Source organism: Rattus norvegicus, chromosome 3, assembly GCF_021556685.1.
Source record: "Rattus norvegicus strain SHRSP/BbbUtx chromosome 3, alternate assembly SHRSP_T2T, whole genome shotgun sequence".
NCBI lineage: Eukaryota > Metazoa > Chordata > Mammalia > Rodentia > Muridae > Rattus > Rattus norvegicus.
In genome coordinates this window covers 147307633-147324462 of record NC_141536.1, presented here as the reverse complement: position 1 = coordinate 147324462, position 16830 = coordinate 147307633, and the positions used below count along the sequence as shown (strand labels likewise).

The 16830-nt window shown below is 48.5% G+C and overlaps 1 protein-coding gene across 10 annotated transcripts in view; it reads right to left on the bottom strand.

Moving 5' to 3' along the window:
* Positions 1 to 4478: 4478 nt before the first annotated feature.
* Positions 4479 to 16830, bottom strand: part of Dhx35 (DEAH-box helicase 35) — a 57249-nt gene continuing 44897 nt past the window's right edge. For 4 of the 10 annotated variants that reach the window (XR_015683219.1, XR_015683217.1, XM_087653444.1 and 1 more), the window contains 4 exons: positions 15211 to 15292; positions 12308 to 12379; positions 10150 to 10261; positions 4479 to 5602 (listed from right to left, as the gene is read on the bottom strand). Coding sequence is in view for 3 of the 10 variants with exons in the window: in XM_087653444.1 (XP_087509570.1) it covers positions 5558 to 5602; positions 10150 to 10261; positions 12308 to 12379; positions 15211 to 15292 (311 nt within the window). In the remaining 7 variants the exon portion in view is untranslated. Of the gene's footprint in view, positions 5603 to 8965; positions 9238 to 9379; positions 10262 to 12307; positions 12399 to 15210; positions 15293 to 16830 lie in introns of all 10 variants that reach the window. The other 6 variants (XR_015683218.1, XR_015683215.1, XR_015683216.1 and 3 more) reach the window with 5 other exon arrangements.

Genomic DNA, 16830 nt, shown 5'->3' with positions numbered 1-16830 from the left:
GCCTGCCTGCTGGGGGCTAATCAGAATGAGTTTGAAATGAGCAACAAAGGGGAAATAGTTCCTTAGTCCTCTGTCCCTCCATGTCTGCTCTGCCAGATAGCCAAAAAAGGGACCAAAACTTGTGGGACGAGTAGTGACTTCTATTGGCCAGCAGAGGGCAGCACGATGCTGCTCTGAAGCTGGGATCAGACTCTTCACATCCCTGGGAAGGAAGATGGGCTGGCCCACTACACAGGAACATTTTATCTGAATGCCAGGATGAGTGAGTGCACTGTGCCCATGCACACGCACACACACACATGAGCACATAGCATGCTAAGTATCCATGTCTGATTATGAGTTTACCAGCTTGTTCCTAGGGGCTTAAAGTAATGCATCTGTATAAGCATATCCTGAACCAACCACTTGCCCGGGGTGATCAGCAGCCCTAATTGGGAGTGCTCCCCACAAAAGATCTGGTGTCATAAAAGCATGGACCATGGGAACCTCTCCCAGACACATTCCTCCCTCTATTCAGTTACCTCTAGCTTCTGCCCATCTGGACAGCCATCACTGCATTTGATCTTTCCTGGATGTCCTAGAGACCTGGAGACCCCAAGATCCTGGCACCAGGGAATCCGGCTTAGGTAATGGAGGAGGGACAGCAATAGCCTTCTAGGACACAGTTGTGCTTAGGAGCAGGAAGCCTTGCCTGAGCAAACTCAGGGGCAGGGCTTCTAGAACTCAGTGTAGCGCCAGTAAAGGAAGAAGGGAAGTTAATACTGTCACCCTCACTTGACAGATAGGATCCTGACCCAAAGATAAACAGTCTGGAGCCAAGGTTTACAAAGTAACTGTCTGGCTGGGACTTAAACCTGGGACTTCTGAACACTGTTACTCTCCTTGCTGGGATAAAATACTGAACAAAAGCAACTCAGGAAACACCTGACTCATAGCCCACGGGATAAAGGCATGCCACTGGGAGCAGGCTGCAATCTGTCAGGAAGTAGGAGATGAACATTTGTGCTCAGCCCCTTTCGCCTTCATATTTGGTCTGGAACTCTGGGCCACAGGATGGTCCCACTGTCATTAGGGTGGGCCCTTCTTCCTTAGTTAAAGCCTTCTAGAAATGCTCACACAGCCACAGTAAGGCATACCACGATTCTCCATCTTGTCGAGCTGACCATGAAGATAACCAACATGGGCAGACAATACTCAATTTATTGTGAAACTCTGGAAAAACCTAATCCACAGGACCAAATGCAGAACCACAGCCCCAGAAACAGCACCATGATGGGAATGGGGGGAGGGGTGACTACAAAGACCACCAGGGAACGTTTTAGGTGCCTGATTCTTATGACCAGTGGCAGAGAGCTGTTAAAAGTCTGTGGCTACCCAATGAAACAAGTGTTTCTTATATGTAACTTAAACTTAGGGGTTGGGCTCCCTGCAAAACAAAGAGCTGGGTGTCTACGCAGGTTTAAAGCATCACTTCTGTCTTGAAGCTACCATCCATTTTCTTGTCTCCTGTTTTGGAAACATATCAAGAGAAATCAGGTCCACAGAAACCCCACAACCTCCCACTAGTGCCAGCAGTCTGTTTACTCATGAACACAAGGGTTTTTTCCCTGGAGTTCACTCCTACCCAGAGGTTATTGACAGCCCTGCCGCTCCACCCTGGTGGTGCAGACATTAAAAAAAATAATAAAAATCGGTATCTGAGTAACATTGTAACACCGTACCGTGCTGCTGTAGATGCAACTCCTGCGGAGCTGAACTGTGATTCAGGAGCAGACAGACCACTGAAGCCAATCCCATGATCTCCTAGCCCACAGGTCAGGTGGAATGTGTGTCCCAGATGCCAGTCGCCTTCCAGATGAGCCAGGGTCGGAGGTATACCTGTGTTTGTGGGCAAGTGCATGCGTGCCCACATGTATAGCTGTCTACATACACCAGAGAAGGTAGGTCCAGATGGCCCACCCAGTGAGCCGCCTCTCCAGCCCTAAGAAGTTCCCCCAGCCACACATTTGCTTGGTCTTAGCATTCCTACCACCAGACTTGGCTCTCCTTGCTTTGTCCCTTCTACAATCTCAGCACTGCCCTTCATGGGCCTGTGTTCTCTGTCTGTCACATCTGTCTCCCACTTTTCACACTCAACTGTCTCCAAGGCTTTTACTGTATGCTGCGTGAAAGTGCTTCTCAGCACACTTGGGTGTCAGCCTCTGTACTGCCCTTGCACACCCTCCCCCAACCACCCAGTCACTGGGAGGGAGCGCCCTACACGACACACACCTGCTGTGGACTCTGGAAGGATGTTAGAAATGCACCAGAAGTGGGTATCCTGGGCCACAGGGCCTGGGCTTGTTGTGGTCAATGATTATGACCAACGCCAGCATAGTGGCCTCCACTCTGCCCACACACAGGTCTGCTCAGCGACCATGCCCAGGGACGTGGAATGGCTGTTTTAGAACATTTCTCTGGTGGTGGCCCGACTCTTGGCTGGTTTTCTGGGTGTCCGGATCTGTTGTATGAACCGCTTGCTCAGCCTTTTGCCCCGTTTCCTACTGAGGTCCTCTTTCGTTGACACGCAGGAGTGCTTCGTGTTCTCCTGACACCTAACCCTTGGCTGGTGTCACCCCCCTGCAGACGCCATCTCCCAGCTCCTGACCTCCATGCCAGCCCCTGCCCAATCCTAAAGCCAACTCAGCTGAGACAGAAGAGAGGGAGGTAAAGAGAAACTAGGACGTGAACTGCTGGTTCAAATCCTACACTAAATGGAACAAAGTACTTACAGGGCCATGAAAACACTATATAGGCCCTTTCTGTACTCAATGTTCCAATAAAAGAAACAGACGAGTGCGCAAAAGACCTACCGGCTAAAACAAATGTTACGAAGATTATTTGTTAAAACAGTATAAAATAAATCTAATAACCATGTTCTTTTATTGAAAACTTCATGCTATGGGGAAATGACACAGAAGTTGGGGGTGGGGGTGGCAAAGACAGCAGCTAAGGGGTGGAGTAAACATTCTATATGTGCCTGAGACTGGACCTTAAAGTGAGGCTGGGCTTAAACACGGACTGGAAGATGGCTCAGGAGGTAAACATGTTTGCCCTTCAAGTGTGAAGACTGCGTTCAGATCCTAAGAATCCACATAAAGCTGCCAGGGCACTCCCACAGGGAGAAGGGGGTATGTGGGGACAGGAGAATTCCCAGAGGCTTGCAGCCAAAACAGGGTAAGGTAAGGACCAGCAGGAGTTATCCTCTGACCTCCACATGTGTGCCCTGGTGCCAGGGACTAGAGCACTGTGAGGCCTCAGCAGCCTGACGCAGTGGCCAGTACTGGGTCTGCCTTCACCTGGCTGTGAAAACTCGTGGGATTAAGCACATCCTCCGTAGAGAGCACAAGCAGTAAAGAATGCAGATGCAGAAGCAGAGGGCTCAGGGGACCTGTGGTACTGGGAGCCACTGTAATGCTGGCCTGAACACATTCATACCACCCGGGAGGATCAGGTGACTCCATGACTCCGTCCACATTAGACCAACTCACTGGAGAGAGCAATGACTGAGGGCCTGCGGCCACAAAGTCCTCTCTGGGTCACCTGTCGGCAAATTCCAGCTACTCTATCAAATATGGTTGGCTTCCTACAGTTCCCACGACTTAAGGAGCTTCAATGGGAAGCTAACAGTTCTACCATCTGCTTCACCATGAGTCGGAAGCCGAGATTGTCCAGTTATGGTACTGAAAAGCAGGAATCTTCTTCTGACCCCAGACACGGACTGGAGACCAGATAGCATGAACTTCTCTAGTGAGGACCAACATTCCCACACTGCTCCAAGTCCCCTGGAAACCCACTTGCTCGGCACTGGGACCACAGTCCAGGAGTGCTGACACTCAGTGTGGATGCTGGCCCACAGTCCACACAGCCCACACCCAGCCGCTTCAAGGCTCTGGGATTTCACCCTGGTTTTGTTTGCATTTTGTATTGGCTTTTAACTGGTTGGCTGATGTAAGATTGTTGGTATATACCTGTAATCCTAGTACTGAGGAGGCAGAACCAGGGGACCCTGGAGCTCACGGAATGGGTGAATCCCAGGCCCCAGTGAGAGACTCTGTCTCAAAAATAAGGTGGACTGTTTCTGAGAAATGACCCAAGGTTAACCTTTGGCTCCACAAGTGTCTCTGTATATGCACCTATGGCTTGCTGGCACACGCCAGTGAAAACCGTTAATAAAATAGCAGGCAGATCCCAGCTGGTGAGAACTAGAACCTCTTCAGTTCTTCCTTAAACGATGCCCCACACTTTGCTCTAATATGGTCTGGGCGCATTCAGACACATAATCATGGATAATGGGGCTCTGTGCACATGGGCACCGCACCCCCAGCTGCTGCACAAGGCAGCATCAGGCACCTTAGCCACCGTCAGGCCTCACCTGGAATAATCAACTGGACCCTCTTAAAATACAGACCACAAGAGCCACAGACAGGAGAAACATGTCCCCTCAGGTAGAAATATTTACTACGGTTAACAACTTTCCACAGCTATTTACACATTATAAAATGGAAATAAAAATGACAGAGGTTTGGTGCCAAAAGTGACACATCCAAATTAAGACCAGTACAAAAATAAACTTTCAAGCCACGTTTTCAAAATAAACATCATTGAGACAGTACGGGAGAAGTCTGTCTTGCCGTGCGCTGAAGTGACAGCGCTGTCGCCGCAAGGCAACCCCGGTGCGGTGGGAACAGTGCCCAGGGAGCTGCCTGTGTTCTTGCAAGAATGCAAGCAGACAAATAAAGATAAATTTACAAGTTATGTTCCTGAGCTACACAAGTTTAGGGCATCTAAACTGTGGTGAATCCCTGCTAAAGAGAAGCCCCACGGGGTCGAGGTTGGTGAGCATTCCCTGGCGCCCAGACTGGCACCAGGATATGGCATCGTGCTCTGAGAGAAAGCTAAGCCCACTTGCAGAGCAAGTGGCTAACAAAGACGGGCTGAGTCCCGAGTGGCCCACCATCACTACACTAAGTCTCCCACTGCGGATAAGCAGGGCATGGGCGGAGGAAAGAAGAAGCTGCTTTGTCTGGAAGCCCCTGTGCCTGACACAGCTTTGGTGACATTGACAGAAATACCCAGCATTTCCTTTCATACTTGACACACACAGCAGCAGTAGCCTCAGTAGTCAACAACTGTGGCCACAGCAGGCAGACACGGGAGGCCAAGAGAGTCCTGTCTACACAGGTCTTCCGCCACCTTCGGCCTTCACTTTCCTCACCACAGAGCTGGACCAGGAGCGGGGCCTGCTGGAGTAGCATGCAGGCTGCTGAGAGCGAGGACTGGGGCCAGAGCATGGCCCAGCCAACTCCTGCTTGGCCTACGAGAAGTGCAGAACACTGGCCATGCTCAGATTCCTCTATGGCCCCGTGAGGGCGGCAAATGCTGAGGGGAGCAGAAAGGGGGGTAATGAGCAGGGTACGGTCCACAGCAGTGTCTGCCTGTTCCCCTGAGCTGGTGCCAGAGACAACACGAAGGGAGGCCACACTCCGCATCCCTGCAGCCACTTGCTGAGCTCCGCTCACTGGTCCTGGACCTTGGCTCTCTTGGCTTTCAGGGACAGATGCTGCAAGAGAAAAGGAAACATCACGGGTCAGGTGAGACAGGGAAAGCAGACGCTAGGCGAGCTCCCACAAGTCACATCTCCTGCCTGGCCCATACCATCCCAAGGAAGGCTGTGCCCCACACTGCAGGAGAAGAGACAAGTGAAAATACACGTGACGCTTCCTTCCATCACCATGGGCATCAGCTGGCAGGACTGAGGAATAAAAACTCTTTATCATAAAAGCCAACTTACTACAGGTTCTCACGTAAGTATTTGAGGCAGAATGTATGAACATAGCTTCTAATTAGGGAGCTCCCCTCACCAACTGAGGGGATCCTGACATCGCATCACTGAAGTGGTCCGGCGAGGCACAGACCCAAAGCTGAGTCAAGCCAGCACTCAGGGACTCTTCCCAAGAGGATGCTGCACCCCCAACTGCTGGTGCCCCAGCCCCATGTCCTAGCACACCCAACATGACATGGCCTCAGTTCCCCAGAGAACTGCCAGCCCTGAAAGAAAACAGCACACTACCACTGTGCTGACAGAGCGACAGGCCCAGTTCTAAGGAGATGGCAGACTCAGGCTTTCTACTCAGGCTGGGGAAAGGAAAGCACCGGTCCTCACACAGTGCGTCAGGCATCACTGTCCCTGATCACAATGGTCTCTCTGAGGCAAATCTCTGTGCGTTTGCTGCTTCTCTGGATTCTCTCCTCTCTGCTCTTCACCAGACACAACCTTAAACTAATCCTGGACATGTGTAGCCTTATCCAGATTAGGCGCTGACACCATCCCCTGTGAGCCAGTTTTCATGCACTTCACTGGAAAGAATGCCGAGTATAAACAAAAATGACTCTGAGCCATCCCAGGCCTCTACAGCACGAAAGCGACTCTGGAAAACAAGTGAGGGGAAGTCACTGGAGGTGCGGGAGGAGCTGCCGACACGGAGGCTGCATCCAGCACAGCAGACCTGCCCTGAGGGCAGCCCCTGGGAACCTGGAGACTCCCTGAGGAAACAGCTCTCTACCTCTGGACCTTAATCAGAAAAGATACCAAGCTGTTCTGAAGGAGCTTCAGGGACCCCATCATACAACAAGGCTACCGTTCTGGATGGTTTCTCAAGGCCCCAGCTCTTCCCAACACTCTCATCACAGCGGAGGTGAAAATAGGCTAAAAGCCAGAAGTCTGAGCGAAGAGACAGATCACTGACCCTCTCATTTTCTTCCACATTCTGAAACAATCTGCCCCTTAACTTTGAGAGTCTAACCTAAATAAACTAATTTTGAGCTGAGAAGGAAAAGGAACTCAGTTTGTCGGCCATTTCTATTCTCCAGGAGCCTTAAGAAGCCAGGAGAATGCAGGTCCGCGCCTAACTGCAGGCACCCCAGTACTACAGCAGTCTCTGCTCCCCCTCATAACCCGCCTTTCTAATTTCCTTTGGCCTCCGAGGTTGTCTCCTTATAAACTCAAACAAACCTCATGCCTCAGTTTCCCTAGTAGTTGGACCTAAAGGAGCAGCAGGACCAGCTTAACTCTTCCACATTCTACACAAAGCAATCAGACCAATCTCAGCCTGAACTCACGGTGCAGTCCAGTCGCCCTGATGGAGAACCGGAACTCAGATCCCCCTGTGCTATAAACAGCAGCAAATCCGAACCAAAGCAGCTGAAGCAACTTTTAGCAAACAACTGGAACACAAAGAAAACAGGACTCACAACCCTTCGCTCTCCTTTTCTTTTGGGTGCTAGGGTCTGAACACAAAGCTAAGCATGTGCCCCGAAACACACTGGCTCCCAAACCCACAGGCTTGAAAAGGTGGGTACCACAGGAGTGTCTGGTGTGACTAACCTTTGTCCTCAGCTTGACTACATCTACAACGAACTAAACCCAAGCAGCTGGGCATGTCCGTGAGGGATTTTTCTGAATCAAATAATTTGTAGTAGAAGATCCGCATTTAATCTGATCTTTGGGGGTGGGAAAATCCACCTTTAATGTTTGTCACACTGCTTGCAGCCTGTAGAGAGGACATGGAAAGGGGACTTGCTCTCTCTGCCTTCTTGCTCTCGCTCTTGTTGGCAAGTCCACTCCTTCACTGGCATTAGAACTTACTTCAGCCTCATGGACTGAGCAACTACTTGGGCCTTCTGTTGGTAGACAGCCATTGCTGGACAAGCTGGAACACAGTCCAAGCCAGTCTAATAAATCCCATTTAGATAGATAGATAGTAGATAGATAGATAGATAGATAGATAGATAGATAGATAGATAGATAGATAGATAGACAGACAGACCGACAGACCGACCGACCGACCGACCGACCGACCGACAGACAGGTCAAATGTCTAGGACCAGTGCACAGGCATCACCAAGAGTCCTAGACATTTGATCAGACATTAAAAAAGAAAAGAAAAAGATTATGCCTTACATGTATGACTAAGACCTGCCCCATTAAAGACTAAGATCAAGGTTCAGCAGAATCCAGTTATGTGCTTATAAACTAGCTAGCAGGAAAAAAAAATTGACATCATCTACGAAAAGAAATTTCAGATTCTGTTAACATAGTACCTATAATAGCTAACATAAAACATGGACACAAAACTACTAGACAAGAAAAACTTGTGCCTGGTTATGAGACAAGCCAAAATCCAATTAAGGCTGAAATGACAGCAATGCTGGGTTGAGTGGCTTCTAAAGCAGGTGTGTGTGTGTGTGTGTGTGTGTGTGTGTGTGTGTGTGTGTGTGTTCAAAGATCTGAAGAAAAAGGTAAGTGTAATGAGGGAACACAGAGAACATGAGGCAGAGAGGAATCACATACGAGAACAGAAAAGTGAATTACCCAGGATTCCTCAGATGGCCTAACAGCCAATAGGGCCCCACAGAACAGAACAGAAATCCTGAGAAACTGCCCACAGTGGTGTTTAGGAAAAAAGACCAGAGCCTTTGTGATGAGTAAGACACAAACAAGTGCTGGATAGAACATGTGTGTGACTGGAGCTTCAGAGGGCCAAAAAAAAAAAAAAAAAAAAAAAAGAGAGAGAGAGAAATTTAAAGGAAAAACCCCACACTCCCCTAATATAACTATAAACATCTACTCACAGATCTAGAAAGTTCAGTTAACTCTGAGAAGGATACACATGAAGAAAAGCATCTCACAGGTCAAATGGCTGGAAAAGGGAAAACACCCTCAAGAGCAGCTGCAGGGGTAACAAGACCCACTGCAAACCCAGGGCGGCCTAAAGATGGCTGCGGGCCCCGCAGAGACACTGCACACAGATGCAGGAGATGAAAACCAGCAACAAAACGCATTCAAGGAAGAAATCCACGGAGGAAAACTATCCTTCAAAAGTAAAAACGCAACAGTACTCCTGCACATAACAAGGTATTGTACCTAAGATGGCACTGAAGACGCACTAAAGGAAGGTCTTGAGGCCGGATCCGCACGGCCAGAGGGCCAAAGCACCGCTCCACACTGTAATCCGTGCAAGACACAGCTGACGGTTCAAAACCACCACACGCTGCCGAGTGTAGTGGAACTCGTGCAGGAAGAAGACACTGACCAGCGAAGCTCAAAACCCGCTGGGTAGAAAGTCAACAGTGGTGTAGGCTTCTTACAGCACAGCTCAGCAGTGTGATATGAATTCAAGGTCAACCATGAGGAGTCTACAGTATAAAAGGCCATTAAGAAATAAAATGCAGTACTAAAAGAAAAAAATCAATTCATTAATCTGAAAAGCAGTAAAATAAGGTTTTTAAAGGAACAAAGGGGGGGGCTGGGGATTTAGCTCAGTGGTAGAGCGCTTACCTAGGAAGCGCAAGGCCCTGGGTTCGGTCCCCAGCTCCGAAAAAAAAAAAAAAGAACCAAAAAAAAAAAAATGTTTAAAGGAACAAAGGTTAGAACGGACCAACAGAAACTGACTGACTGCAAGGCAGCATGCTTAAAAACAGTCATCAGTAATCACAAGACTCAACTTCCAGCACCCTCTCCCCCCTCTCTCTCTCATACACACACACACACACACACACACACACACACACACACACACACAATCATTACATTCAATAACCTACCATTGCAAGTCACCCAATTTATTAAGTTAATTAATGGATTAATTAGAGCACAGTACAGACTGAACAGTCCACGGTGCACACCCAGCCAGCCAGCCTGTGGCCCCTGTTTACCTACCAATTTTTCAAGCATTATCGGCCATCTTTGAATTAGGTCATGTTAGAAGGATGCATAGACTTTGGGGACAATGAATGAGCCATTCTTGCAAAAATGAAAAACAGAAACCTTAAATCTATTACCCATACTGCAAGTGGCCTGCAGGGGGAGCATGTGGCTGACCACACAGTGAGTTTCAGCCACCTTGGGCCTTATCTTACAGGGCTGCAGGATTTGATTCTAACTGTGCTCCCTATGAAGCCCATGAATGTGGTTTCACCAAGGGGCTCTGGGGTACAGTGATGATTTCACCTCCCTGTGTACAGGGGTGCTGGAGGGAATGATTTAGGGAGACTGAAGACTAGGAAGAGGCTGCTGTTCGTCTGGGGCCACATTCCACCCATTCCTACCGTTCCTTGTTGATAAAAGTGAGGCGCCAGCTCCAGCAGCCATGCAGATTCTATGGCGGTCACATCTCGCATGTAGTACTTGGAGGTCTGTATAACTTCATTGTAGATAACCCTGGAACAGAGAATAAACATGAGACACACAGCAAAAGGGCCCACAAGCTGTCCCTGCCCTCACCACAGCAGGTGTGTTCCACCCATGTGCAGCTCTGCACACAGGCACTGTGGCTGCCCTCCCAACCTGCTGACCCGAGCGGCAGGTCAGTGTCTCAGATGCAACTCTGCATCCTCTATGATCTCCAGGGCTCTGCGGTTATCCACAAAGGACCTTTCTAGATCATTGCCTGCACTTACAGAATTCTGACTAGAACTTGACAGACGTAATTAGAAAGTACAGAAGTGGACTTAAAGGCTTGACAGTTCTGAAAGTTACTAGAAAATGACTATAACAACACAGACAAGAACCATCCAGAGTGACAAAAGTACTTTAAATATAGTGGCACGTCTGACAAAAACCCGCCTTTCACGCCACATAACTATATCTTAAAGAGGAAAAGACTCATGTAGGCCAAGGAACGAACCAAAGAGCAAGGACCACGTTTTCAAAGCCCTGGACTCAGGAATCCATAGAGTAAACGCTACGAACTATGGGAAGAATTAACTATGAATACAAAAGCCACACAATTTGTCTCTCAAACACCAGTGAAGGAATCTGAGCTAGTGGAAGGAAGAGGTGGATGGGGATGTAACAGCTACCTTGCGTGCTCAAGGCTTGGGGGTTCAGCCCCAACCCAGGAAGGAAGGGAAGGAGAGAGGGAAGAGTGCGGAGAGGAGAGGAGATGGGAGTGGGATTGGAGAGAGGGAAAGGGGCACACACTGAAGTCTGGTCCCCTCCTGGACTTCTTCCAGGCAGCAGAGAAACAGTTATAAAGCCAGGACCACCGTCACACAACACCTAAGAAGCTTTAGATCTGACCGGCTGCAGCTTGGTCGGTTGCAGTACATCAGAAACACTGCCGGTTCTTGTTTACACAGCCCCTCACCCCCACCTCACCCTGGTTCTGACTGTGGAGGGCTGTGTGGACCCAAGAACCTGCATTTCCAGCATGGTTCCGGGTGCTGTTGTCACCTGCAGAGCAGGGTATAAGGTCCTGACACGTGTCCTCACAGGCTGTCCTTCCCACGGCTTACCACAAACCCCTGTCTCTTCCCAGCGTGCTGTTCTTTCAGTTCCTGAAGAGCCAAGTGTTGCTATCTTTAAATTTTCTAATCCTTTCTCAATCCTTACTTTTGTAAAATACAATATAAATAAATTGGATATAGGAAACAAACACAAACTACAAGCTAAAATTAGCATCAACCTGGGAAGGAATGACTGTGGACGGCTTGTGAAAACACCAGAAAATATCCATGCTGTCTCCTACTGCTGCACTTGTCCTGCCTTCCCAGCCAGCGCTGCAGATGGAGTCACCCACTGTCAGCCATTCCCAGTCCCCAAGACAGGTGCCTCCTTCATGTTGCCACGGCTATGCCACCCTGTTTCCTAGGTGTGGCTATCTTTCAGTCCTGCCTAAAAATTGCCAGTCACCAGGTCCAAAGCAAGAGTTAGCTTCTCCATGAAGCCAGCCTGGCTTCCCCACACTTCAGTGCCAACCCACAGCAGTGCACACTGCAATACCACAGCCCTTTTGAAAAGCTTCTGTTGCAAGACTCCAATCTGTCTGCCTGTTAAGACTACAGCGGGGCCCTAAGTCATCTCTAAGCTGTCCCTGCTTCAGTAGGCCTTCGGTCTGGTGACAGCAAGCACCTCTGCTGCTCCTTGTACACCTTTGACTTTAGCAAGAGACAAACTTTGCCCAAGTTGCCCCTACCCCACAGTGCCTCTGTCACCCCCGAGCACGTTGTTGGGAAGGGGAGTGAGGAGGTGACCACCCCCTGGCTTAGGGAGATTTCTTAAATGATGCTTTATCAGCACAGAGCAAGGCAGCTGGGCAGTAACTGGAGGACTGTCTACCTTTAGGGGACCCCTGACGAGAGGGCAGACCCTGGCAGCCCAGCACACCAAATCAACACAGCAGGGGGAGAACCTGTGCACAGGCCTGGGCCAGGCTTGGAGGCCCAGAGATGAGCAGGGCCAAACTCAGTGGGGGGAGGGGCTTACCAGCGGGGTGGCTTCTCTGCATAGAGGACTGAGGCAGGGTGGATGTGCAGCTCGTGGTCATCACGGATAGTCCTTGTGAGACACAAGAATTCTGTGTGAAGCACATTGTATGCACTTACTGTAAGAACTTGTAATGCTATGTACATTTAAGTATTTTTCCACAAATGTGTAATACGACACCCTCCCCCAAATGTATGTAGAGTGAATTTTACATGGACAAGACACTATTCTCGAGAGCGGTGGTTCCCAACCGTCCTAATCCTGCAACCCTTTAACATAGCTGCTCATGGTGTGGTGACCCCAACCATAAAATTACTTTTGTTGCTACCTCATAATTGTAATTCTGCTGCTGTTATGAATCATAATGTAAACATCTGATATGCAGGATATCTGATCTGTGACCCCTGTAAAAGGGTTGTTTGATCCCTAAAGGGGTCTCGACCCACAGGCTGAGAACCAGTGTTCTAGACACACCTCTACCCCCACTACTACCTTAGAAGCCAAGGATAAATCATGCAAAACAAGGAAGAGAGCCAGCACAGAGGGACACAGATGAAATGTCAGCTGGTTCAGGTTCAGGTTAGGGGCAACTTGGGGCAACGTAGCAAGACCTGTCTCCTACTAAAATAAGGTGTGAGGTTAGCTCAGCCGCACAGGGCTTGCGTTGCATGTGCAAGGCCCTGGACTTAATCCTCAGTGTGGGAGGGGAGCAAGTGTGGACACTTAGACCGCACAGGAAGAACATGCTCCATCCACATTTATGTTTCTGTCTGTCTTCTATAGATCCCTTTCAAAATAATTTTCTATAGTTCCCTTTCAAAATAATTCGGTCACAACAGAAACTGAGTTTAAACAGTCTTCCCTACCACCAAAAGTTAGACACTAAACACTAAGGCCCCTAAGGAGCTAAGACCGAGCCTAGCAAGGTCACACAGGACAGTTCCTGTAGAATACTCAATTTCTAATTCCAAATTAGATTTGGTTCGATCTGATTCAAAAGTGACAAAGTAAACACACTTATATGAACAGATCATGAATGTTAGCAGACTAGAATGTCACTTACTGAGAGCACATGGTTATTTCACATGGGGCTCTGTGTATCAGGCAAGTGCTTGAAGCACTGGTGTCCCTAAGACAGCATTTGGGGTCCCACTATCTGTCAAATGGTAGTGGGCTGAAAATCCAAAGGAATGACTGACCTGGAATCAGCTTTTGTTGAGGATGCCCATGAAATAACTGTAGGTCAGCCACACAGAAATAGTTGACACTTGTCCAAAAAGAGGGGCAATCAAAATGATGAGAGGGAGCGTCACTAGGGAGGAGCGCAACCTTCCCAGAGGGACCCTCACTTCCTGCAGACCTGAATGTGGGAGCGGGGCTTCTGAAATGGGCAGGAACATCATGGGAGTCATGACTGGAGCACATGGTCTGGAGTAACAGTGCACACCACAGAGAGGCCAAAGGCTATGCTGCTAAGTTCAAAGTCCCACACCAGAAGATGGGGCAGATATGGCTACCAAAATTAAAAAGCTCAATGGGGGATGGAGAGATGGCTCAGAGATGAAGAGCACTGGCTTATCTTCCAAGAGACCAGAGTTTAATTCCCAGCACCCAAACGGTGGCTCACAGGGGATTTGACATCCTCTGGCCTCTATGAACACCAGGCACACACGTGATACACAAACATACACGCAAGCAAAACATTTGTACACACACACACACACACACACACACTCACACACTCACACACACTCACACACTCACACACATTTTTCCTTAATGCTCAGTAGATTAGGTAGTACCTAGAAAAAGGAATCTCGGAGCTGGCCTCAATAACAAGTAATAACATTTTTGTTAGGGGAGGAAGCTAGCAGCAAAATAATGCATGGAAGAAATCCAAAAGGGAGACAGAAGAAAGCCTTTAAATTGTTCCCCTGCTAAAGACAAAAGGGTGGCTAGTCTCGGTGGCACAAACCTGCAATCTCAACTCCTGAGGGTTGGGGGGGGAATGAGGCAGGGGGACCACAAGTTCCGGGCCAGCCATAGTGAGAAGGAAGACCTCAGGAAGGAAAAGAAAACTTAGCACAGGGGTTGGGGATTTAGCTCAGTGGTAGAGCGCTTGCCTAGCGAGCGCAAGGCCCTGGGTTCGGTCCCCAGCTCCGAGGGAAAAAAAAAAAAAAAGAGCACTGACTGCTCTTCCAGAGGTCCTGAGTTCAATTCCCAGCAACCACACGATGGCTCACAACCGTCTGTAACGGGATCCGATGGGACCTCTTCTGGTGTGTCTGCAGGCAGCTAGTGTACTCATATACATAAAGTAAATAAATAAAATATTTAAAAAAAAAAAAAAAGAAAACTTAGCACAGGTAGGGTGAAGTCTAGTGGTAGACCACTTGTCTGGCTGGTGTCGGGCCTGGGCTCCACCCTGAGAAAGGGCTAAAAGGACAGCTACACCTTAAACAGGTACAGAAGTTACAAGACCACAATAAGCCAGAGGGACAGAAGAAACAAACTTGAAGTAACAATTCCAAGAACCAGGATATTTAGCCTGGGGAAAAGCAGCTGAAAGTGTGCTATAATTTTTACAGTAAAAACTACTGTTGGCATCCTACAGAAATGGAGGAGAGGACAAAGAATAGCCCATTGGGCAATGTGGCTTTTCCCCAAACGTCAGTTAATGGCCACTCCCACACTGCAATGCAGATCTGTCACTGTCACACCATCACTGTGTACAGATGCCCTGAGTAGTAAGACTCCCAGAGAGTAAAGAAACTACTGAGAGCCAGACAGCCAGCCTTACTCCTTTTGGAAAGAGACATGACGCAGGTTAAAAGCTGCTTGGTTTTCATCTCTGCACAGCAGCTTCCTGTCCCTGTCACCAAGTCACCTCAGAGTCTCCTTACCTATATGCTCCAGTGGAGTGAAACCGTGCTGCATTTGCAAAGAACCCCGACACGATACACCTCAGGACCGGGTCCGGATCACCTACACGAGGCAGCAATAGACGCCTGGTGAGACCCGCACTGGCCCCATGCTCCAGTTGCAGAGGCCTGGGCTGTGATGTGTAGGCTCCAGGCCCAGCTCCCTTCCCCTCCCCCACCCATCTGAAACCACCTCTGAACACACCCCGCCCTGAGGTCAGAGCACTGTAGAAATGCCTTCTTCCCCTAAGATAAACACTATGAAAGCACACTGTCCTGTCTCTGGTTGTCAGCTAGTCTGCAATTCTCCACCACTTCCAAACAGCCTGTTCCTTTTTAACTGACATTCCCATTGTTAGAGTAAATACGTCTTTCATGAATAAAGCATCTCCATTCACTAACTCATAGCCATGAGATGAATTTTAAATTAACATGCAGGGGACAATTATGCTTTAATGGCTGAAAATGCCCCCTATTTCACCAATCCTGAGCCACTTTAACTCACTCAGGTCAAGACACAATGACAGTGACAGCCATTCTCTTCTCAGTGATACATAAAATGACCATGGATCCCCATCTTAGCTCTGGTGAAGTGCAGTACAAGGGCAAACATGTCCCTCTGGGTGGTATCCTTACAGGATTCTCAACAATATATAAAAAAAATTTTACTCAATTCTTCCCAGCAAACTTTGACCAAAGAGGGGGGCTACATTCTTTTATTGTCTATAAATTTAATTACTACTTGTGTGTTTTTATTTCTTCTGGGAGAATTTTATATTCTATTCCTTTGTTCACCTGCCAAATGGGCTCAATAAAGTCATTTAAAAATACACTTAGTTTTTAATTACGTAACTTCTGAAAATACATCTCGCTACTCTCTCTAGCCTCCGAGCTACATTTCAAGTTGCAGGTAATTGCTTGGCTGTCTATCATTACTGTTCCCAGCAGAGCTGCTAAGCCTCAAGCCTGCATTCTGCCCACACCCACCCAGACGCAGCCTCTCTCCAGCTGGTCAGAATCCATAAACACCCTTTCTTCTCAGGGGTCACTTCATAAAGGGTGAAAACTCTTTATTACAGTAGTGTGTGACCCTCAAAACTCAGCTTCCTAACATCTCATTCCTAACACTCCATTCCTCTTATTAGGAAGACTTTTAATCCAGCGTAGCCCTTTCCTGGGCAGTGAGAATGGCAGGTGAAGGCACACAGAAACAGATGTGAGACTGCCATTATCTGACAGGCTTCAGGACTCGAGGTAGATGCTCTCCGGCTGGCAGCCCTTCTAAGGGTCCTGTTTCTGCCCGTGACACTAACAAGGCATCCTGGGCAAGCCCTGCTGATTCCCCCTTCCCTGCACTTGTATCTGCTACTTGTCACTGTCATCCCTGGTTACCAAAGTGTCTACAAATCACTTCTAAAAGGCCCTCCAGCCTAACTTCACAGTCTACCTGTCTCCATGAACCCTGAGAGAATCAAGTTTTTGCCATTTTTCAATTGCTTGTTCTTAGTATAAAAGCAAAATGAAACAGAACTTCCTGGATCCTGACTACACAGGCTACCTTTAGCCTACTCACTATTTTCCTTCCATCCATGAGGTAAACGT